Source organism: Trichoderma harzianum (genome assembly GCF_003025095.1).
Source record: "Trichoderma harzianum CBS 226.95 unplaced genomic scaffold M431scaffold_7, whole genome shotgun sequence".
NCBI classification, from domain to species: domain Eukaryota; kingdom Fungi; phylum Ascomycota; class Sordariomycetes; order Hypocreales; family Hypocreaceae; genus Trichoderma; species Trichoderma harzianum.
The window spans coordinates 1,167,080-1,189,798 of NW_020209255.1; the positions used below are offsets into that span (position 1 = coordinate 1,167,080).

Consider the following 22,719-nt stretch of genomic DNA (forward strand, 5'->3'; position numbering starts at 1 on the left):
TAACAACTGCGGTACTTGGAGGTACAAGAGCTAGTGGCCCCACCAACGCAAAAACGCGCAGTCAGCGCACCAAAGTAGCTGCCGCACCATGGGTACCGCAAGTATCCGACATGTACTGCAGCCCCTCCATTGCCCTTTGCTCCCATTTCCGCACCACCTTAGGTACCATGGCGCCGTCGAGATTCTTCCTGCTCAAAAGTTTTTGATGAAGAGACTGGAATTGCTCGCAAAATCCGCTGCAGCGCTCCGCCCAGGCCTCTGATCATGTGCAAACTTTGTCCGAATGTTCGGTAAATCGCCACGAATTCGTAGATGTCAATTTCTCCCCGCCAAATGATAGCCTCACAGAGATTACGCCTGCGACGTCCCCTAGCTCCACGTTGCTATTATGCCCGAGACCGCGTCGCCAGACCATGTTATCCTCGACGCGGACTCTCTGGCTGCCTCATCAGCAGACGGACCCCTAAACACTCACGCCAGTGACGCGCCGCCCGTCGAGCCCGAGGATCGGGAAGCTGCCGTCGAATCTCATGCGAATGGCCATGCCCAGCACGACGCGACGCCGGCTCAGGCAAATGGCCACGTGCTACAGCAAGCGGAAGCCATGGACGATGCCCGTCTCGACGACAGCGAGCGGCCTGCGAAGAGACAGAGGACTCGGAATGCGACGCCGCCGCTGCCGGCTGCTCGCAAGCTGAAGCCCATCTCGCCACCGTGGAAGAAGATCGAGGCTGACGGCCCAACATCGTACACTGAGAACGGGCGGCGCAAATCCGGTCGTATCAACAATTCGTTACCCGTCCCGGCCGAGCCTTCCAACCTGAATCCGAAGCGCAATACTAGACATTCTACGAATGGATCGACAGGAACCACACCCAAGGAGAGCTCGATGACTAATGGCAAATCAAGCAAGATGGCAGGAGGCAACGCATCCAAGCAGAAGCCCTCGGGCAAGGCTACGCCAGCCAGCACCACGGCGTCCGAATCGAACTCGAGATACGCTTCCAGACGAGGCGCTGCTCCAGAGCCCAGGTCATCTTCACGACTCACACGCCGACGAACTCCCTCGCCTCCGCCACAGTCCCTCAGACACTCCACGCGCACGCGAAGAACACGGCTCAGTGATGTGTCTGCTGCGGCCGAACAAGACGCTACAGGCAACATCACTAAACACAATACCTTCGAAAGCTCCGGCAAGTCACCTCGAGTCAAGCTGAGGGTCTCATCCCGGCTCGGTGTGATTCCGCTGGTTCATCCGGACCAGGTTCGCAAACGACCACGCATTGGGACTGACTTTGACGATTTCTGGACTCGAGCGGGAGATATTCCGGTAGAAGATGGCGGTCTCATGGCGTCTGAGGATGGGCCACCGTATACAGACGAAATGGCACAGAATGATGCGCGCATAGTTCTCCGCATTGAAAGGGAGGTCGAGCCGGGTGGGCTTCTTTCGATGCAACGCTGCTCCCTATTCGTGCCTGAAGGAGAAGAGGAGCCACCAAGGCAATGGGCTCGACAAGACCATATGACAAAAGCTGCTGCCAACTTTCGAAAGCTCATGGTAGTAGAACAACAGCGCCATCGATCAACAGCCAAAAAGCTTGCCGAAGCCTGTCGTGAAGAATGGCTAAGGCGCCAACCCAAATCTGCCGAAGAGATAGAATCGGAAGCAAGGGCTTTGTGGTTAACACAGTATCGGGTTGTTCTCAAATCTCTCACTGGTACTTGGGAAAATGTCCGTGCAGAGGTTAACAGACGACGATTGGCACAATGGGAGGCAGAAGAGCAGAAAAGAGTCAAAGCCGCTCTTAACCAGGCCGTCAGTCTATCGGAGCAGAAATTGCAGGCTCGCCGCGCCGGAGGCATGGATTCTGAATCTCTTTTCGACGAGGATGATGGCTTTGATGATCTGAGCGACAGCGCTAGCGACGATGAAGGAGACGAAGATGGGTCTCGTCTCTCTTCCGCGGAGACTGATGGAAGCAGCGGCGACGGCGATGATAGCGATATGATGTCTTCTTCCGAAGATGAAGATGATGAAGATCAGAAAGACGTAGCAGACGAGGGCCTCACACAGGAACAGCTACGAGCGAAATACGCCAACATACCCGACCTAAAAATACCTAAGAAAGCAGAATCAGTTGCCGAGAACGCGAGCCAAAGCCCTGACAATGCAGGAGGGTCAGACGCCGAGACCAGTGATGAATCAGTGGATATGGATGACGATTTAGGATCTAGTGATTTTGATGGTAGTGGCGAGTCTGGGGATGAAGGGTCAACAGATGAGTCGGGATCTGAAGAAGAGGCCAGTGGTCTGCTGGGACTCTTTTTTGGAAAATCAGAGTTGAAAGAAATGAAGAAAATCGAGGCCAAGGCTGAAAGTCCCGAAAACGACGAGACGAGCGGTCAAGTTGATGCACCTGAGCCGGAAATCGCACAGCCAGATTTTGAGATGGGGGATGAGGATGATGATGATGAAATGTCACTTGTCCGCCACCCGGATTCTATCAATGGTGATGGCGCAGATGATAACGAAGATGGTGCTAATAATACGGCATCTATGGTGGAAACCAAGCCGAATGGCGTGGAAAGCGGGACGGAACATGATGATGAAAGCAAAGAGCCTACAATTCCTTCAGACCATGTCGACGTTGATACAGAAAACGTTGATCGGGACATAGCGATGACAGATGCTCCAGACACTGCAGCCAGCGATGCGTCAAAGTCGGAAGAGCCTGCAAGCACAGCAGCTTCAGAGAAAGACACTCATCCAGAAATAGGAGCTACGGATGTCCATTCTGATACCTCACCGAGTACATCACTCACAACAACCATGGACACCAAGTTAGAATCGAAGCAATCCGATAGCGAAGTATTGCCGTTGAAAGAGACTGTACCGGGAGAATCACCCACCACCGTGGCCCGAGTCTCAACACCTCAATCCGCAGCCCATAAAATAGAAGTTCCGTTCCTCCTGCGGGGAACACTACGCGAGTACCAAAGACAAGGCCTCGACTGGCTGGCTGGCCTGTATGCAAACAATACCAATGGCATCCTGGCAGACGAGATGGGTCTGGGTAAAACGATCCAGACCATTGCGCTATTAGCGCATCTTGCCTGTCGTCACGAAGTCTGGGGTCCTCACTTGGTTATCGTGCCCACCAGTGTAATGCTCAACTGGGAAATGGAATTCAAGAAGTGGTGTCCTGGCTTCAAGATACTGGCCTACTACGGCTCTCAAGAAGAGCGGAAGAGGAAACGTCAAGGCTGGAACAACGACGACGTTTGGAACGTCTGCGTTACTTCATATCAATTGGTGCTTCAAGATCAACAGGTATTTAGGCGACGCCGATGGCACTATATGATTCTTGACGAAGCACATAATATCAAGAACTTTAAATCACAGCGATGGCAGACGCTGCTAGGGTTTAACACACATTCACGCCTGCTCCTCACAGGAACTCCGCTTCAAAATAATTTAACCGAGCTGTGGTCGCTGTTGTTTTTCCTTATGCCTGCGGAGAACGGCGTCGGGGGATTTGCAGATTTGCAAGAGTTTCATGACTGGTTTCGCAAACCTGAATCACAGATCTTGGAGAACGGGAGAGACCAAATGGATGACGAGGCCAAGGCCATCATTGCAAAGCTACACAAGGTTCTGCGACCATATCTTCTCAGACGTCTCAAAGCCGACGTGGAGAAGCAAATGCCAGCCAAATACGAACATGTCGAATTCTGTCGACTTTCAAAGCGCCAGCGTGAACTGTACGATGGCTTCCTAGCACGCAGCGAGACGAGAGATACGCTGGCATCCGGCAATTATCTCTCCATTATCAACTGTTTGATGCAGCTGCGCAAAGTCTGCAACCATCCTGACCTGTTTGTGGACCGTCCCATCATGACATCGTTCCGCATGCGCAAATCTATAGTCGCAGACTATCAGGATACGGTGAGAGTTGTGCAGCGGTCTTTGGTTGCAGACAGTCCCATGAGCACTGTCAACTTGGGTTTTCTCAACCTAGTGCCCACTCAGCATGAGCATCTATCTACCACGAAGGCGGATAGTGTAGCCCAACTGAGCTCCCACCGCGTCCTCATGGATCTTAGAGAGGCTCAGAAATGCCGAGCTCAGAATGCCTACACAACCCTTGACCCGGCTACGGTAGAGTCGAATATTGCCTATGTTGAGAGTGCTGCCCGGTGGGGCCGCTTTGAGGAACTGCAACACTGCGTCTACCTCAACGCCCTTCGTCGGCAACAAAGGCCGATATATGGCAGCAACGTCATAAGCTTGTTAAACATCAACGCCCATGACCGTCTACGCAAGCCCCGGCCTAGAGTTCCTCGAAAAATCATGGAATGGTTCGATTCCGACTCGGCCTTTGTACAGGCACTAACTCCATCCCTCGAACAGAGAGCTGATAGCCTCAAGACTGCCATAGAAAAATTCTCCTGCGTCACGCCCGCAGTGGTGACTCGGGACTTTAACCAGCTTATTCTGGGTCGAAACGGTGTCGAGGCATTTACCGACGAAGACCTCAAGCTATCAGCACCGGTGCGATGGGCGCCTTTTATGCCCAAGCAACCCCCTGCAGACCCTTGGCACGAGGCTCGAATGCGTCTCACCATCCAGTTTCCCGACAAGCGTCTTCTTCAGTACGACTGCGGCAAACTACAGGCATTAGACAAGTTGCTGCGCAAGCTGCAGGCTGGCGGCCACCGCGCCCTCATCTTTACCCAAATGACAAAAGTCCTCGACATCTTAGAGCAATTCTTAAATATTCACGGGCACAAGTACCTCCGACTAGATGGCGCTACCAAAGTCGAGCAGCGCCAAATCTTGACAGATCGGTTCAACCATGATTCACGCATTCTCTGCTTCATCCTGTCTACTCGATCAGGAGGTCTGGGCATCAATCTCACGGGCGCGGACACGGTCATCTTCTACGACCAAGACTGGAACCCGGCTATGGACAAACAGTGTCAGGACCGATGTCATCGTATCGGTCAAACGCGTGACGTGCACATCTACCGTCTCGTCAGCGAGCATACGATCGAGGCGAATATTCTTCGTAAAGCATCACAAAAGCAGATGCTTGACGATGTTGTTATTCAAGAGGGCGAGTTTAATACGGATTCGTTCAACCGACCCTCAGTCAGAGATGTCCTTGGCGAGAAGGTCGATTTTATGAGCGAAGGCGTTGCTGCGGCAGATGCCGCTCTTGACCTTGTCCTTGGCGGATCGGAAAGCAACAATGATCAGCGCCGTGTCGGCCGCGTCTTTGAGCAAGCGGAAGACAAAGAAGATGTCGCCGCCGCACGCGTGGCAGAGAAGGAGATCCTGGCCGACGATGCCGACTTTACGGAAAAGGCCGGTGGAGCTACCTCGGGCACTTCGACAGCGCGCCAAGGAACGCCAGCAGGCAAGTCGATCTTTGACGGGGGCATTGGAATACTGGATGGGCCAGTCGAACCCGGTATCGACGTAATTGAGGAGTATAATGCTTGGGGCGGAAGAATGGGCAACGTTGATGACTATATGCTTTCTATCATGACCGAGGAGTTGAAACACACGAAACTGGAGCTGCCAAAGGATAAGAAGAAGGGCAAGAAGAAGGGCAAAGACACGAGGAAACGATAATAGCGGACGCAACTCAGCTGTTGTCAAGCGAGTATTGTGGTTGGATTCACTACCATCCAATGTAATCTCAGCATTGTGTATAAGTACGGTACCATGGTTTTGTTGTGTTGTGTTGTAAGTTACAATAGTGTTCGAGGGAGACATTACTGCATGTGTTTTAAAAAAAAAACGGTGGGGGACATTATCATGACGAGGGAGTTTGGGATTTTCAAAAGGCGATAGCAGGTTGATTACTACGTTTAGATTTGGTGGGCACAGGCACTGCCATTGGAAATGCGCATAAATCGAATAATCTCCCATGGCTTTTATCTCGTCCTTTCTTGTACTAAGGTTGTTTATTTGAAGCATTGCTACCCTGTAAATGATAGAATACGCGTGGGAAGTTGAATAGTAATAGTCGACTTTTCCTTTTCAAGATCTGTATGATTATATCAGTACTACACAATACTGTAATTAACCTTGTCTCTTCTGGGATTGGTTCAGCTGACATGGTTGTAAATTGTCGTCCGGACGGTCTTGGTTGTTGACTCGTTAATCGTGATCAGCAGGAGGGCTGCTATCAAAATCCTGTACCTTGGTCTATTTGAAACAGCCAGTATATTAATCCCAGACAGAAATGTACCAAGGAATGGAAGTCATCAAGTTGACTCTGATTGGATCATCGGTGTCGACAATGGAATCACATACTACTGTAAATAATTCTTGTCCAAGCCACTGATCGAATGTTCGTATATGCACGATATCATCACCGAGGCTCATTCGCTCTCCCTGGCGTTCTTTAGTGCAAAAGCTAGACCAGTACAATGACACGCACACATGTTGCGGCTGCAGAAGATGTCACAGAGCATCTGGGGCCCCACTTGGGACTAACTTGGCCAGCCAGCACAATGAGCGGAGAGGTGCAAGTACCGGTACCTGGTTGAGTCGGAGCATTTACAGAGACACGGGTTGATTGTATGCACAACACCGAGTCCATTTTTTAATGTTTGTGCCTGTCCTTACCATGGTTCTTACTTGTACGGGATTGCCAGTGGAATACGAGTTTGGTACCAGGTACTCGTACATTGGAGATGCTGAGAATGGTGGGACTGGGGAATGCACTGCAAGGTACGTACGAGCATGGAGCACCTCTATGTGTGCCTGGCACACAAGGTTCCATGTACCGCTACCTCCCGTCTGTGGCGCTGTGGCACCACGCGTAAGGCAGTCCGAGTTGCTCGCACGGGCGGCTTACGGGGGGCCATTACGGAGTTACAGGCACTCTAGCTTAGGGCCCAGAGACGCTCTGCCTCTCTGCGCTGTGCTGTGCTGCCAAATGCTGCAGAACGGATTGACGGCCATCAGTCAGCCCCCCCCAGCAGGTCCAGCTCAGGTCCAAAGTCACCGTCACGGACCCCCCATGTCGAAATTTCCCAATCCATCCTCGCCTTTGCAGACAATTTCGCTTCATCTTAATGCGACCGATGCCCAGCGGGGAAGCGTCTCGTCCTCCATCTCGCCATTCGACGCGCCAATTCGGCCTCTTGCCACCGCGATCTCGCCCTCGGAGCCATCGTCGAATGCATTGACGCCGCCAGAGGCTGAGCCGGAGCCTGACCCCGAGCCCGACGCCGCAGATACGGACACGGAACACACGCAAAGAGGGCGAGACGGAGACGTTGACGTCGTCCCCTGTGGTTGACGGACACGGACACGGACACCGACGCCGGATTCTAAGGGCCTTGTGCATCTCCATTCCTGGCGTCAAGAGAGCTCGCGCTGCTGGCGCACGACGAGGAGGCATGCAGACGGCAAAGGGGAAGGCCGAGGCGCAGGGACGGAAGGCCAAGGTGGGTTTATTCGATCTGAGAGGCGGACGAAATGGAAAAATATGGGGAGGTAGCTGACAGAAGCTGATGTTTTCTTTCTTTCTTGTAGCTTGCGACTTCCTACCAGGAGCTCTTGGAGTGAGTTTTCCCCCCATCTCCCATCTCCAGACTTGCGTCTCTGTGGGATCTCTCTCCTGACTGACGTGCCACTTTCTGCAGCGAATTCTCGAGCACCGACCTCAAATCCGTCGGCAACTATACCCTTGGCCGCCTGATTGGTAAAGGCTCCTTTGGCAAGGTCTACTTGGCCTCTCACAAACTCACAAATGGCTCCAAGGTCAGTGCTTCTTTCGTTGGCGACCCTTATCGAGTTGTACTCCGACTAACGTCGCTGTTTGCTTAGGTCGTCTTGAAGTCGGCGAATCGAACCGACTCGAACCTGGCCCGCGAGATCCACCATCATAGACAATTCGTCCACCCCCATATCGCAAGATTGTATGAGGTGATTGTGACGGAGAACTTGGTGTGGATGGTCCTTGAGTACTGTGCAGGTAAAGTTCTGATGGATCACTTGGTACTCTTTCGGATATGAACTGATATGTCTGCGGCGCTTTTGTAGGCGATGAACTGTACAACTACCTCCTCGACCATGGCCCGCTTCCTATGCCAAAGGTGCAAAAGATTTTTGCCCAACTAGTCGGCGCCGTCAGCTACGTTCACATGCAATCTTGTGTTCATCGCGATCTTAAGCTCGAAAATATCCTCTTCGATACACACGAAAACGTGAAGCTTGTCGACTTTGGCTTTACCAGAGAATATGAAGGCCGAACGAACCATTTGCAGACCTTTTGCGGAACAATATGCTACTCTGCGCCTGAAATGCTAAAGGGGGAAAAGTATGCTGGCGAAAAGGTGGATGTCTGGAGCTTGGGTATTATTCTATACGCCCTGCTCTGCGGAGAGCTACCTTTTGACGACGACGATGACAACGTAACCCGAACCAAGATTCTTACAGAAGAGCCAACCTATCCCGAACACTTTCCTACAGAGGCAATTCCTCTTATCAAATCCCTGCTGTCGAAGCGTCCTCTTCTCCGACCATCACTTCCAGAAATTCTAGCTCATCCTTTTCTCGCAGAGCACGCACCGGCACAGCAAGCTATTCTCGAAACAAAGGCCTTACCCCCCTTTTCTACTCTATTGGAGAAAGACTGCCTACACCGCATGCGTAGCGCTGGTGTGGACACCGACTCGGTTATTGAAAGTGTACTTGCGCAAAAGTGTGATGCCTTGGCCGGATGGTGGACGCTGCTGCTCGAAAAAGAAGAACGAAAGATGCGTCGGAGAGAAAGAAAGAGGAAAGAAAGAGAGAACGATAAGAGCCTGCATAGGATATCAGTGGCGTCAAGTCGTTTTGAGCGAATGCTGCAGGATGTCGATGAGGATGGTGGCCTGACGAAGCAGTTTATCAAATTAGGAGACCCAGCAATGCCCAGAGCTCGAGGAAGACCGGATCGGAGAAGCGCTCACTACTATGACCTGGCTATCGCTGACATGTCTTACTTTACCGCCGAGGGCAGTCGTTCAAATGGCCCGCAGACTCCAGACGAAAATGGCCGCCATCGTTCTATTGACAGCCACTCGATTCGCTCAGTCTCGACGACGCGCAACTACCGGCCGATTCCACCGCCCAAGGAAGGCATTTTGCGCAGCGCTAGATCTCGAGGATCGACTCTGCACCTCGTCACCACGACCGAGTCACTTGGCCTGGGTGACCACAGCGCTCCACCAAGCTCTCAACAGCAGGATGACAATAGCCTACAGAAGGCGAAGAAGAGGCCTAGCCAGGCCATCATTGCTCACTGGAAAAACTGGACTCATTGGTTTATCGAGAACACGACTAGAAGGCGGCGTGGACATGAAAGACGCACGAGTCGAAGTGTGCCGGACTTGCATAAGAAAGAAGGCAGCACCAAAAGCAGTAATGATGCCAGTCCCAGGCCACAAACCAGCAAATACCCAAACACAAATTCCCTAGGACCAAATGCTACCGCTCCCCTCCCCAAGGGGGTCGTGGCAAACGGACACCTGGTCAAGGCTAACGGATCATCTAGCTATGGCTCTCTTCGAGCAAGTGTAAGCGGGCCGGTAGCGACACCAACATCTCAGCAACCGTTGAGACCTCGGATCGCCACCTCACAGGCTTATAAACGCCAGTCACTATCGCCATCTCCGCTAACACCCCGAGGTACTGCTGCCCGACGTTCGTCGGCAGGCTTGCGGGGGAGAAAATCGACATCATCTTCCGTGTCCTCCGTCCGATCAATGCACCACCATCATCACACGCACTCCAAGGCATCTTCCACCAGCTCTACCGGCTCCGTGTCAACATCTAAAACGCCGTTAGGCCGTGGACACTCGCCTCATCACTCGGTCAAAGTTCTTCCTGCGACACCTACGGGCACAGCATTCCCCTCCAATATTCGCCTCGTTCGCATGCCGCCCGCTCCGCCGGTGAACTCGTACAACGAAGGTATGCCGACGCAAGCTCCTGGGTCCCCCAACCCCTTTGCCTCGGGTGTCATGTTTGCGAAGCGAAAGAAGAACCTCTTCAAGGGCCCGGCCCTCAGTTTCGGAGCCTCCCACGGACCGGTACGGAATGCGGCTACCGGTCCCCATTCTCACTCTCGTAGTGGCAGCGCCTCGGGATTGGGACGCCGTTCTGGAGAGATTACTATTCAGGAGGAAGATGAAGACCACATGGGCGGTTTGGATGAAGAGGAAGAAGAAATCGAGGAGGTGGATGCGTTTGGCCCCGTGATTGGTGGTCCAGGGGAGATTATTGAGGAGCAGATCCTTGAAGACGAAGCGACAACTCCGACGGCAGAGATGCACCCGACGGCAGAGATACACAGCCCTTCTTCGACAATCTCCCCCAGGAACACTACTATACTCGCATAATGTCGCTTGTTGAACGAAAAAGAGACGAACGAGCTCAGTTTTCAACTTGGAATCAAAACGGACTGCTTGAAAAAAGACGGCAGAGGCGTAATACAGCATTAAACATGGAACACACATCCAAGGCAAGACGTGTTCCCGATGAGATCCAACGAGATCTCCCACCTAACCCCTATTTTATCTCTATTTTAATTTTTTATTCTTCTATTATTGTTTTAGTGAGCCCACGTTGGCGAGGAATGGACTAGGTCGCTACTGTATATTTGCAAAAAAAATTCTCTTGTCTTTGCTACTACGGGTCGAATTGTCAGTTTGTAACAAAAAAACATGCTCCCTTTTTATATGTACTATACCCACCGTGGTCATGGATATCTACGTTGTATTCTCTTACGACTTAGACTTTGAGCAAAGCTAGAATTTCGAAAGTCGATAGAACAAATTTCCTTGGTTGTTTTCTTTTTACAAGATGTACTCTTTTTTTTTTGTGTGTTTTCATTTAATTATATGATGATTGCTCCAAAAGAGGTCGCTCTAATAGTGATATTTGTACTCCAAAGAAGAAGAAAAAACGTTTAAACTTCTTTCACTGGGTAAACTTATAAGGTTTGCCTTTCTCGTTCCTCCTGCTTTCTCATCTTTTCGACCAGGACGGACCGCTCTTCTCTCAGGGTGATCCATGTCCAGAACCAAGCCATCATTTCGACAAACATGAATGCGAAGAGAAGTCTGTTGTGTAAATGGTCGGTGCCCGATCCAGAGGCTTTGTAAGAGGTGTTTGGGCGTCTCGCTGATGAGGAGGAGGAAGAGGACGAGGCCTTGAATAATATTGACGAGGGGCCGAAAGCGTAAGAGTAAGCGACGAGGAGCATGGAGAGGAAGAAGCGGAGGGGAGCTAGAGCAATTGATGCCTGTCAGTAAAATAGTTCTTGGGATAGGGAGATGGAGATGGGACGGACCTTGAGTGCCCCAGTAGTAGAAGGCGCTGAATTCCTCGGGCATGGACAGTGAGACGAGGTCGCTGATGCCGGAGAAGGCGAGGATGACGGCGAGGAGGGCTAGCGCTGGGCTGGGGACGTCGAAGCCGCGAACTTCGGGCTGGTACAATTCGCAACGTTAGATGTGTGAACGGACGAGGGAGGCTGGGTAAGAAGAACAAGGGGAGAGGTTTACCATGTTCATGCTTTCTCCTAGAACAAAGACGATTGCCTGGTCTGCTACGGTCTTGGGCTTGAAGAGGAAGAAGTAGGCTAGGGTGAGGTGGAAGAGGGAGATGGATGTGATGATTGTGGTGGACGATATGAGAGCCATTGTGGGCGATTTGTTGTGACCTATGGGGCCTGCTGTAAGGGAGATTGCTTTGGTGTCTTGTTTGTTATCGGATTGTGTAGTTGAGCATGCGAGACGTTGAGGTTTTGGGGGGTTGTTTCCGAGACTCCGTGCTCCGTATACGTGGCACGAGTTTTGTCTTTTTCAGCAGTCGTTAACTTTCGCGGCGTGTTTCGGGTGAATTCTAGGGGAAAAGCATGCTCTCAGCTTTAAAGAGAGCAGGCAGAAGTTTCGGAGCGCGGGGAAATAGAAGAGACGGGCTATTTTGGTGAAGTTCGAAACAAAGAGACCATGTGGTTTGGATTTGGCATCACATGCTCGAGTGCCTATAAAGGGTGAAAGAAGGTATGGGAAGCTTTGTTGAGCTTATCGATTGGAGCTTGGACTTTGGGGAATGAGTGTGGCGCTGCGGGTGTGGCGCATTGGATGATGATGTGGGGTTTTAGGTTGGTCTGAAGGAGAGAAGTGAAGTGAAAACGGAGCGAGCTATTATGGAAATGGATTGAGCTGTGAGTTGAGCTGAAGTATGGAGCCGTGCTGATTCTAATTCTCCTTGATTTGGGACTTCATTGATTGCTTATCTTGACTTTACCAGTGTTGAGCTGTAGACTATCAGCTGATTGAATCACACCCGACTCTAGTCCTCATCTGTCTCAACCATCTCAACAGACAACGGCCTCACTATCGCCATCATGAGCAGTCCAGACACTGAAGAGCCCAAGCTGGACAAGGCCCGCCACATCAAATACTGGCAGCGATGCCACAACACCTTCCTACCATCGGCATACACATCCAATGATTCCACCAGACTCACTTTTGCCTTCTTCATCATCTCCGCCCTCGATCTCCTGTCCGTACCCCTCACAGCTCAAGACCGAGCTGCGGCGCGAGCTTGGGTCCTGAGCCTCCAACATCCTGATGGCGGCTTCTGCGGTAGTCCAACCCACTCCATTACCGGCGAGAACGCGTCCAAGGGATCAGCAAACATAGCGGCGACATTCTTTGCCCTGATCATCTTGGGCTTGGTAGCGGAGTCGGAAGAGGAGCAGCGCTCGGCCTTTACCGGGGTGGATCGCAAGGCTCTGTTGCTTTGGCTGAAGAAATTGCAGAGAAGCGATGGAAGCTTTGGGCAGGTTCTGTGGGAGGGGGAGCCCACGGGTGGGAGAGACATGCGGCATAGTTATTTGGCGAGTATCATTCGATTCATGCTGCGGGGTTCGGTCCCGGAAGGGGATGAGAATTGGGTCGAGGATATCGATACCGAGGGGATGATTGAGTATATCAGGAGTGTTCAGGTAAAGTTGCTCTGTCTCAAGAGAGTGATGCCGGCATTGACTGTGAGGTGAACAGACTTATGACGGTGGTATCGCTGAGTCTTCAACGGAGGAATCTCATGGTAAGCGCTTATCTCAACATGAATGACTTGGCCGATTTACTAATATTGTTTAGGTGGATATGCGTACTGCGCAATTGCTGCTCTGAGTTTACTTGATCGGCATTCCGAGACATTCACACCAGAGGAAACCAAGCGGGCGCTGGACCGCGGCATTGCAGATCGCCAAAGCCTGCTCAGGTTCTTCGCAAGCAGGCATTTTCCGTACTTGGCAAAAGAAGAGGAAACCAGAGACGAGACAGCAGTCAATCACCTTCAAGCCAGATTAGGAGAGCTGAGCCTGGATGGAGGACTTCCCTACGTTGGATTTAACGGCAGGTGGAACAAGAAGGCTGATACTTGCTATACGTGGTGGGCTTGCGGTTCCCTGAGGGTGAGTCAAATGATCTTTTGACGTTTTGCTTGTCTCCTTTTTTGAGTGTTACTGACGAGAAGGGATGGCTTCGACTCTAGCTCCTCGATTGTGACAGATTTTACGACTCCGAGCCTTCTTGCAACTACCTATTAGACATTACCCAGCACAGAATTGGTGGATTTGGCAAATCCGTTGGTGACCCTCCGGATATCTACCATTCTTACCTCGGATTGACCACGGTAGCTCTGTTGGGCGGATCTGAGCTGAAGGAGGCCGACGCAGGGTTTTGCTGTAGTAAAGAAGGGGCTCGCAAGATTGAAGTGGCTAGAGATGGGTTGCTGGAGTCTTTGAAGAGGCAGAGTGAGCAGCGGGGAAGATGGGGGGCTGATGAGTTTTGGGGGAAGGCTGCGGAGGTGGTCAAGGTGAAATAGTTTACAGCTAAGTGAACATGTTGAAGCCTTCATAATTTTCCTTCATGTCGTCTGTTTCCATGCCATGACAGCATACCGGCGTGTTTTATTTTTGCTAAGCTATCTCGTGTTAAATGAGAACTCCCCTAATTCCTTCTTGAAGGCGCAACGATGGAGACGAGAGAGAAGCAATATGCTTCCCATACAAACATTATCACCCTAAGTAAATAGACGTCCTGTTCCCTGAACTATGGCTTGATGGAAAGAAAAAGATCATATAACATCTAAAAGATAGCTAAAAAGAAGGAGACTTCCCATGCTCCGTCGTGGCCTATAAAACTTGACAGAATGCCTTGGCGAAAGAAAAGTAAAACTTCTGGTCACTGAATCTGAATAGTAACTCTGAAATGGTTCATGATTCCGCAAAACTCGATCATATGGTTTGTTCAAAAGAAGATGCCTTGGTAAATCCGAATAACAACTGGGCGAATGTCAAAATCTGGAAAAAAAGTAAATTAGCAAAAAGAATCCTTATTCTTTTGACAGCTCCGTGAACCTGGACGGTATAGCTTACTTGGCTGAGATCAAGATCGATGCTCGCTAGACGTCTCTTCGCCCTCCTTTGCCAGTTTTCATCAAAACACATTCTCACAAACGTTTGCTCCAAATAATTCACTCCGAATCCAGACGACGCTTACGACCTCGCGACAAAGGTGGTTCGAGATCAATGCCCACTGCGTATCCCCTTGTCTCAAGATGGTCACGCATCAGTGGCCCCATTTGTCCCGCGCGGAGCACACTTGCGACTCTGGACAATCTCTCAATCCCTTTGGTAAGCCGAAAATGAGGTGCTTTGCCTAGTTGCAGCAACGTAGCCAGCCCCATGACATCGGAAACGTTGCTCCCCAGCTCGTCGTCAAGGATATCAAGGGCAGAGTCCCTGTCTGGATCCCAGGGATCTACTCCCGTGAGCGAGTAAATAGATTCACAAAGGATCGACAAGTTCGATTCTAACAAGCAATCTATATTTGTGAATGCCTTTTGCAAGAGTTCGAGGTTCTCGAAATCATTCTTTTCACGGTTGATTGCTTCTTCCACGCGGCTGGCTGTTATTCGATCTAATACTGGCCTGCCCAATGCCGAAACGATCTTGAATTCCCGATGTAAGTTTCTCCAGCAATGTGAGTAATGCGAGCCATAGCTTCCAGCTCCTCGAAGATTAGATCGAAAAGGGAAGATGTAGTAGCCTCCCTCTCTGGATTACACTCCTTTCCCGAGGCATGTTGGCGCCAAAGGGCACGCCCCGTGCGAATTTCGTTCTCGAAACCTGCGGCATCGGCATTTTCTCCTGCGAAAAAATGGGGGCTTGGTTTCTCCAAGTCTTTGCGGCTTCGAGATTTGAATCCCTCCGTTGTCGGCAACCCGTTTTCGTCTATCCAGATGATGGCATTAGGGTCGATCTTGAGATGTCCCTTTTCGAGGAGTTGAACGAGGCGATGTCCAAGTTGATTGGAGAATGAAGTCTTGAAGTTGTCGAGAGGAGCCCAGATGCTTGCTTGTTTCGGAATGTTGGCAGTCGACTCGACTCCAAATGAAGAGCCCTCGGATTGTCGTTGGGCAGGTGATCGATGAAATGGGCGCCCCTCAACCTGACCAAAAGATGGCGTCTCCGAAGATTTACGGGAGGCTTGTTGCGCGGAGAAATTATTGGAGGCCATAATTTGGTGATACGGTCCCCTTGAGAATGATGGTTAGAAAATGATTGTGAAAAGATATGAAGGGGTAGAAATACAGGGAGAAGGTAGGGTTGCGAATTTGCAAGATGAGAGAGTTAAAGAAAAGGACAGAGAAGAGAAAAGGGGGGGGGGGGGGGCGGAAATGCTGCTCGTTTAGTTTTGGAAGAAATGTGAATTCACTGCGGTCGTTATTCCACTCAAGACAAGTGCTTAGGAGCTTCACATTCTCAGATAACATCTAATAATATGCACATACCACCACTGCCGAAGTATCTGGCAAAACTTCTGTCTCTTGAATTCTCGTGCTGGCATCACGCGTTCAAGCATAAAGCAACAGCGCTGCCATAAGCAACCATAGATTCAGGAACATCGACATCGATATCGACATTTCTATAGCACAACCTTCGATGGAACTTTGATACGACAGGAACATACCTATACAATTGGCAAGCAAGCGGAGGACAGAAAAACCAGAACTGAGAAGATTTTAAACACCCACGAGTCAAATCATACGCCTACAAAAGGAGTAACTACTATTTACATTTCCCTATCACTGCTACTATATCTATATTTCCCTATCACTACTACTATATCTATATTTCTCTAGTAGCTGCTACTATAGCTATATCGTAAAGTCCGGATGCTGACGGAATACGCATTCCCTTATAAAAACACTACTTAATAAGTTAATCAGGTGCTCATATTGCTGAATGTATGTGCCTATTCATTTGCGGTCTCGCTTTTTCTGACCTCCGCTTGGCAAGGTAGAACCGCCGTGTTTGATTCCCATCATTCTTTTCTTTTAGCTTATCCCTCACCTCCATCAACGCCTTACCCAACAAATTCAGCCCCCAATACTCCCATCCGCATCCGCCTCCTTAAACCCAACCCCCCAAACAGCATCAAACGGGCTTGCCTCCACAAGCTCCCTCTGCTCGTCGCCAATAGCGTCTCCCATAATAACAAGCGGAACATCACCCGTCGCACCGAGATAAAAACCCTCTTCAGTGACTGCATTGGTGAATTTGAGATAGTTGCTTTGTTGCACGGCTTCGCGGTTGCGTTCCAGGTTTCTTCGGAGAAGTTTGTGACTTTACGGGCGAGGGCCTTGATTTTGCGGGGGTGGAGGCCTCGTTTGAGGATTTTGGTTGCGGAGGAGTGGTCGTTGAAGAGGATTGAATTGTACTTATGGCAGAGCCATGAGAATTGGAGAGTTGAGGTACGGAGGAGTGCGTTGATTTGATTTCCTCTTAGGTAGGCAGGTAGTAGTTACTGTAGAAACAAGGGGATTCCCGGGTAGTAGCTAAACAGCTACAGAAGATGCTGGCAAGACTGCTTTCCTCTTCCAGTAATATCCCTCCTGTTGGCTCTTTGAAGGGGACTGCATCTTTTGGCTTGTGAATCCTCTTACTTCCACTGGGTTCACTAGGGTAAGTTGTTCTGGGCAGAGAATTGGAAAGCCCGCCGATATGTCAAGTTGACCATTTATTTACGTCCACTTTTATCAGATATACGAGCACTATCGGAGTATATGGCAGATCAATTGAGTCGATTAAGTCAATCGGGTTCAGAACGCCTCACTCGGATGCAAGTAACGATAATTTCTTTTCAAGAAACTGTCGATGCCTGATCCTTTGAATGCAGTGAGATGCATTCAATCAGTACATTGCTCATGCCGCTGTGAATGTTGTCTTGGCCAAGTTCAAATCCCAGGCACCCTTAGTCTGAGCCAATGGGATTGACGCACGCCAAATCCCATTCACTTGAGAGAAACGTAAAAGGAATGCATAGAGTTTAATTCGTGAATTGTCTAGACACTCAGATACATCTTTTCGCTCTGCAGATCGATTGATCAAATAGTTCAAATATTTTGTTGCTTGTGAAGAGCTGGCTGCCGCATGATGCCACAAGGCCGTGTCTAGGACCACAAATAGAGACTTACCTACTTCTACTAAGGTATCTTACGTCTTTTTATCACCGCGAACTCAACCAAGTTTTGCACCAACATATTGGTGGCGAGAGCAGACAGCAAACGCCTCAGAAGCTGCGTGGATCTGGGGCTATGAAGCTTCCCCCAAAATAAACGCAGCCCGGCGAGCCACATCTGACCTCTGCATTTCTGCATCATCATCATCGGCCTGCTAGCCACTATTACGCCATAAATCGACCTACCAAACTCATTATCTGGGTCATGGTCGACACCAAATCCAACGCTATATGCGACAAGAATTCTTCGCCAGAGACGCCGTCAAGCTTCGATAGAACAGAGACGGGTCCTCAGCTGCTAGCACTTCAAGAAGAGTTGCGCAACGTTCTCTTTGTTGGTGTAGCTAACCCGCCAGCCGGCCAGCACCCATCCTCCCCTTCGGCTGGTCTTGGAAAATCGGCTTCGAGGCAGGGTGGCTTCGATTTCACTCAGACGACAGTCCCCAAAACGCGTATCATTAAGCATCTGAAAAACTGGATATCTGAGTGTGCTCCTCCACTTGATAAGTTTGACGAGGCCTGTCACTTCGGCATCCACATTCCAAACATCGCTCGGACCTCACCAGCACTGTTTTATGCTATGCTGGCCTTTTCCGCTACGAAATCAGAGAAGAAAAAGCATCTAAGTGGAACCCTTGATAGCTTGGAATTCTATCAAGCGTCTATTGAGTTCTTAAAAACAGACCTACGAGAGGGAAACGCGACAAGCCTGATAACTGCTTGCATTCTAGCCTTGTTAGAACTGATGTCCGGTAATTCCAAGAATTGGAGGCGCCATGTGGAAGGGTGTGCTGCTCTGTTTGAGGCTTCCGGAGTTAATGGCTTCTCCGGTGGTCTTCTTCAGTCCGTCTTTTGGTGCTTCGCGCGTATGGATCTGTGTGGTGCCATCATTGCAGACGGCACGAAGAGCAGCGTACTCGACACTGACAAATGGATTCCCGAATCAGCGGCCAAATCGCCTAATTTGATACGAGACACGTTTTATCATGCAAGCCGGGACAGCCCCGACATGCACGCCAACTGGGTGGTCTATCTGTGTGCCAAAGCTTGCGATCTGGCTTGCCGGAGAAACAGATTCTTAGAGCAGGACCAGCAAGAGGAAACCAACAGTCAACCATTTAATGAGCAGTGGAATCAGTTGTGGAATGACTTGGAATACTGGGCTGAGACTCGCGGTCCTGCAATGTTGCCAGTCAAAACTAAGGCGGCTATTGGCCGAGGGTTTCCTGAAATACTCTATGCCCATCACGCTGCCATCTCTGCAAACCAACTACGACATGCCGCCTCAATTATAATGCTAGACATACGGCCTCAAGATAGAGGAGGCCTCTATTCGGAACTCCAGTGGTCAGCTATATGGCATGCTCGACATATATGTGGCATCTCTTTGACAAATTCACACGCGGGAAGTCTTGTCAATGCAATACAACCTCTCTTTCTGGCCGGAAGGCTGTTTACTCACCCCAAAGAGCATTTGACCATTGGTAAACTGCTCAAGTTTATTGAAGATACAACCGGATGGAGCACGCTGTGGAGGTTGGCAGATTTGGAACAAGTCTGGGGCTACAGGCGCGGAGATATATTGTCGTGTATTTAAAATGATTCTATGCCACATCATAGGACCGCACTTCAGTTGCTTGTGCTAAATTTGTGGTATAGTCTGTATATTGTAAAACACCGCAATATCAACTAGTATCACCTAGTTTACCGCAACAAGTCAACTTTTTCTTGGCTTGCCTCAGCGGCTTCCAGCGTTACATCATCGTTGAACGTCAATGAATTGAAATGTTGTTAATTTGTCTCTTTTTGCTGTCACGAAATTTCGGAGTAATCGGACTAACTTTGAACTTCAAAACTTCGGGACCTTGCCGAAGCACCTACACGCTCCCGAATGACCGGCAACTTAACAGTTTCGCCTAGTTCTCATGTCTAAATACAGTACGGAGCTACCTCCGTCGATGAGGCTATACGCTCGCTAAGCCTAGGCAGTCGTTCTAATTCATGCGTCATCTCACCAAAATTGAGCTACATCCGCTTCGGTCAAATGCCTTGATCCCCATACAGGTAGCATAATTGCTCTAAGCTCTGGCACTAGTCTATATCAGGTTTCAGTCGCCGAGAACTTGCATGACGGCTGCCACTGATCCGTGCCGTCGGCTATCGCTCATCCGCGCGGATATTTAAGTGACACCTGTTGGCAGAGTTGATGTTCCTCAAGGCAACAAGTTAGGGACCAATAATCTCTTTTTAGCAACTTTTCGCGAGAAACCAACTTGAAAAAGACTCTTAGTTGGTTATCATAAGTGGAACTAACCGCTACAGGGTTGAGGGGATGTTACGTTCCTTCGCCACAGTCGCTTAGAAACCGACAACTTGCAATTATCATGGTATATTCTACATTATGTTTGTTCAAATATGAAGTACGCGGATAACGTGTGATCTAATAGTTTCTCTCAACAATTACGAAAGGTGAAACCAAGCGTGTCTAATCATGGAAAACAAGAAGAAAAAAAAAAGAAAAAAGAAAAAGAACAACAATTTGAGGTATAAGTCGCTCTTCTCATGGACAGCCAAGAGATGTGTCAGCCTATCTCTGATCCCATTCCAGGCCGATGTGATCCTATATCCGGTGGGAGCCGCCCAAAAGACGGACAAGGAAACACAACCGCCACGGAACGTCGGTGTCTAAGATGACGTGTAGTATAGGGCCCCGTTAGAGTCATACTATTGAAATCATGAAAAACAAGCGATAGTAGTTGCTTTTAATGAGGTGGGGATAATTTGCCTGTTTGGGTCGAAGCCGAGCCCCTGTCAGGTGCCTTCTTGACATCACGTTGTGAAATCCTCTGCTATGCTGCCTAATAGATCCATCACTGGAGTCAAAAAACGCGCCCGGACTGGTTGCTTGAGTTGTCGTAGACGGAGGCGTAAGTGTGAGTCACGCTCATTCCACGATCAGCCGCGATATACCGGGGTAGCGATGAACTCGCTGACAATGGACGACTTCACAAAGGTGATGAACAGAAACCTCGATGCAGCAGCTGCGATACCAGGGGAATATCATGCCAATATCCTGACGGTCTAATCTTCATACCTGCCCCGACATCTCGATACCAGGGTTTGAGAGACCCGGATTTCAATCAAGTGGCACAGACTTACGATACTATCGAGGTATACTTAACCATACTGTCCTTCACCCACGATCAACATTGACGATATTTGAAATTAGTTTGTAGAAAATGCAACGTTCCAGATTGCGGATGCTCACACCGCAGGTATACTGCCTGAACCAGCATCCGTCACGGCCGAGACTCCTCGACCCCCATTCGCCCCCGAGACAGTCACTCCACAGCGTATAGATATTCAAGAAGAACATTGTGAAGCTATAGAAGACTCTGTAGCTTTGGAAGATCCAGATGAAGAGCCAAGATCCGAGTTTATCCCATCTTCTAACGTCAATAACGCGTCTACAGTGACTGTTGTATCAGACAGCAGTCCGGCCGTGACACCTGCGGCTCGCGTGAATCCAACGTCTCCACGAAAGTTAAGCTTGGAGAAAGCCTCAGCCTATGACTTCCCAACAAACTTCGGCTTACCTCCTGGAGATCAAGAAATTGCGTTACTGCGGCACTTTCGTGATAATTTGTGTCCATGTCTGGATATTGGGGGCTCAAAGTCAGCGGCTGGGCTCGACATTATGGTCCTGGCCAACTCCAGCAAACCACTCATGTCCTCAATTCTCTGGCTAGCCTCCGAACATTATGCTTCAATATCTTTGCAGTCTGAAATTGATCTTACTCCAGAAGCTGTCACGTACCGTCAACATGCTACAGAGGGCCTCGAGCTTGAACCGGACGACACTACTGTCAAACATATAGGACACGGGTTGTTAACATTGAAGGAGCTACTTGGATCGAAGCCTCGGCAATGGACCGGTATCTTGGCACGGAGTAACATTTACGATACCACTATAACATTCGTACCCCCTGAGGAGACCATTGATTCCTTGTTTTGGGCCTTACTCAAGTTTGGTACAGTTGATCCTGGACATCGTATTTTAGAATGAGACTGATACTTGTTTTCATTACCATAGATCTTGCGGCATCCATAATTGGCAAACAGTCACCGAAAATTTCGATATGTACCCTTCGAGATACCGCTAGCCGACTTACCTTTCGTCCAGGTGCCAGATATGATTGCCAAGCATCGTTATTGCGCCTGGGGGAATGTTTACATATCGTGTATGGGACTGACGACTCGTTGAGCTCGGTATCCAACGGATCTAACCGACAAGAATCACCGACCTCCGAGACACAACTGACAAATTTCTGGTCCCAGTGGACTTCTCTCTGGAGAGAATGCCAAGATTGGCATAAGCATCGAGCCCTGGAAGTGCAGCCCCTCTTGGTAGTGGATAGCATAGAAATGAGCAGCATCAACACCCCAGACGACCCATCCTTCCCAATGCTGCTGTTCACCGAGCCTCTCGCACTTGTCGTCAACATAACGTATTATATAACATCCCTCCTGTTACTCAGTCGGCGGCCCCGTCTATCAAGACTCTGGGCTCATTCTAGCCTTGTAACCTCTATGGCCTGGCATGCTCAGTCTATTGCCGGGGCGCTAACCAGTAATCAGTATCCGGAGAGTTGGGACCCGGTTGTATTCGCAGGGGTCCTGATGGCTGGCAAAGCGATGACACACGAGTCACAGCAGATGTCTTTGCTGAAGCAGCTCCACAAGATGATCAATGCAGTTGGCTTAAATCTAAGGAGCGAGGTTCAAGAACTCCAATCATCATGGACTATTTCACATCACGATAGTCATTAGGTAGTATGATAAGAAGTTTTTTGTTGGCTTTGAACAAAGTAGAACGGCCTGCCTCTCTAAACCAGTTCCTGCGATAGAGCTCATAAATAAATGGTGTGACGCTCTACCACATGCGACAGTCCAATTTGCGCCTTTGCTCCCTGCTGAGATAGCTCTGCTTTTAACAATCAGTGTCTCTCCCGTGAACGTAACAATATCGGCATTCAAACAGCCGATAACAGCGACGTGTGGTATCACAGGCATCTCATTATGCGTATAGCATCTAATAGCGAAACT

At 49.8% G+C, this 22,719-nt stretch overlaps 9 protein-coding genes across 9 annotated transcripts; 7 read left to right on the top strand and 2 right to left on the bottom strand.

The window, feature by feature from the left end:
• Window positions 1–188: 188 nt before the first annotated feature.
• M431DRAFT_508990 (hypothetical protein) lies at window positions 189–6,065 on the top strand. Its single transcript, XM_024919209.1, has one exon. The coding sequence runs from the start codon at window positions 389–391 to the stop codon at window positions 5,639–5,641; it is 5,253 nt and encodes a 1,750-aa protein (XP_024773626.1). The 5' UTR covers window positions 189–388; the 3' UTR covers window positions 5,642–6,065.
• Window positions 6,066–6,824: 759 nt separating this feature from the next.
• Window positions 6,825–7,262, top strand: M431DRAFT_45158 (hypothetical protein; the record flags this gene model as incomplete). The annotated part of the gene is made up of 1 exon (XM_024915274.1): window positions 6,825–7,262. A coding segment is annotated over one exon (438 nt), but the record flags the coding sequence as incomplete, so codon positions are not given.
• Window positions 7,263–7,422: 160 nt separating this feature from the next.
• On the top strand, window positions 7,423–10,410 carry M431DRAFT_495905 (hypothetical protein; the record flags this gene model as incomplete). The annotated part of the gene is made up of 5 exons (XM_024917429.1): window positions 7,423–7,470; window positions 7,559–7,587; window positions 7,669–7,786; window positions 7,853–8,000; window positions 8,069–10,410. 5 exons carry the CDS (start codon window positions 7,423–7,425, stop codon window positions 10,408–10,410), a joined length of 2,685 nt encoding a protein of 894 aa, XP_024773628.1.
• Window positions 10,411–11,018: 608 nt separating this feature from the next.
• On the bottom strand, window positions 11,019–11,715 carry M431DRAFT_38570 (hypothetical protein; the record flags this gene model as incomplete). The annotated part of the gene is made up of 3 exons (XM_024914750.1): window positions 11,019–11,299; window positions 11,364–11,502; window positions 11,578–11,715. Coding segments are annotated over 3 exons (558 nt in total), but the record flags the coding sequence as incomplete, so codon positions are not given.
• A 510-nt stretch (window positions 11,716–12,225) lies between these two features.
• Window positions 12,226–14,218, top strand: M431DRAFT_144842 (hypothetical protein). Its single transcript, XM_024912686.1, has 4 exons — window positions 12,226–13,028; window positions 13,084–13,129; window positions 13,183–13,499; window positions 13,580–14,218. The coding sequence occupies exons 1-4, from the start codon at window positions 12,426–12,428 to the stop codon at window positions 13,910–13,912; spliced, it is 1,299 nt and encodes a 432-aa protein (XP_024773630.1). The 5' UTR covers window positions 12,226–12,425; the 3' UTR covers window positions 13,913–14,218.
• A 345-nt stretch (window positions 14,219–14,563) lies between these two features.
• M431DRAFT_495909 (hypothetical protein) lies at window positions 14,564–15,609 on the bottom strand (the record flags this gene model as incomplete). The annotated part of the gene is made up of 2 exons (XM_024917430.1): window positions 14,564–15,062; window positions 15,158–15,609. 2 exons carry the CDS (start codon window positions 15,607–15,609, stop codon window positions 14,564–14,566), a joined length of 951 nt encoding a protein of 316 aa, XP_024773631.1.
• Window positions 15,610–16,324: 715 nt separating this feature from the next.
• On the top strand, window positions 16,325–16,974 carry M431DRAFT_447989 (hypothetical protein; the record flags this gene model as incomplete). The annotated part of the gene is made up of 1 exon (XM_024915243.1): window positions 16,325–16,974. A coding segment is annotated over one exon (546 nt), but the record flags the coding sequence as incomplete, so codon positions are not given.
• Window positions 16,975–17,818: 844 nt separating this feature from the next.
• On the top strand, window positions 17,819–19,210 carry M431DRAFT_531573 (hypothetical protein; the record flags this gene model as incomplete). The annotated part of the gene is made up of 1 exon (XM_024920833.1): window positions 17,819–19,210. One exon carries the CDS (start codon window positions 17,819–17,821, stop codon window positions 19,208–19,210), a length of 1,392 nt encoding a protein of 463 aa, XP_024773633.1.
• A 1,177-nt stretch (window positions 19,211–20,387) lies between these two features.
• Window positions 20,388–22,558, top strand: M431DRAFT_447999 (hypothetical protein). Its single transcript, XM_024915244.1, has 4 exons — window positions 20,388–20,546; window positions 20,627–20,784; window positions 20,843–21,644; window positions 21,707–22,558. The coding sequence occupies exons 1-4, from the start codon at window positions 20,465–20,467 to the stop codon at window positions 22,441–22,443; spliced, it is 1,779 nt and encodes a 592-aa protein (XP_024773634.1). The 5' UTR covers window positions 20,388–20,464; the 3' UTR covers window positions 22,444–22,558.
• Window positions 22,559–22,719: the final 161 nt, after the last annotated feature.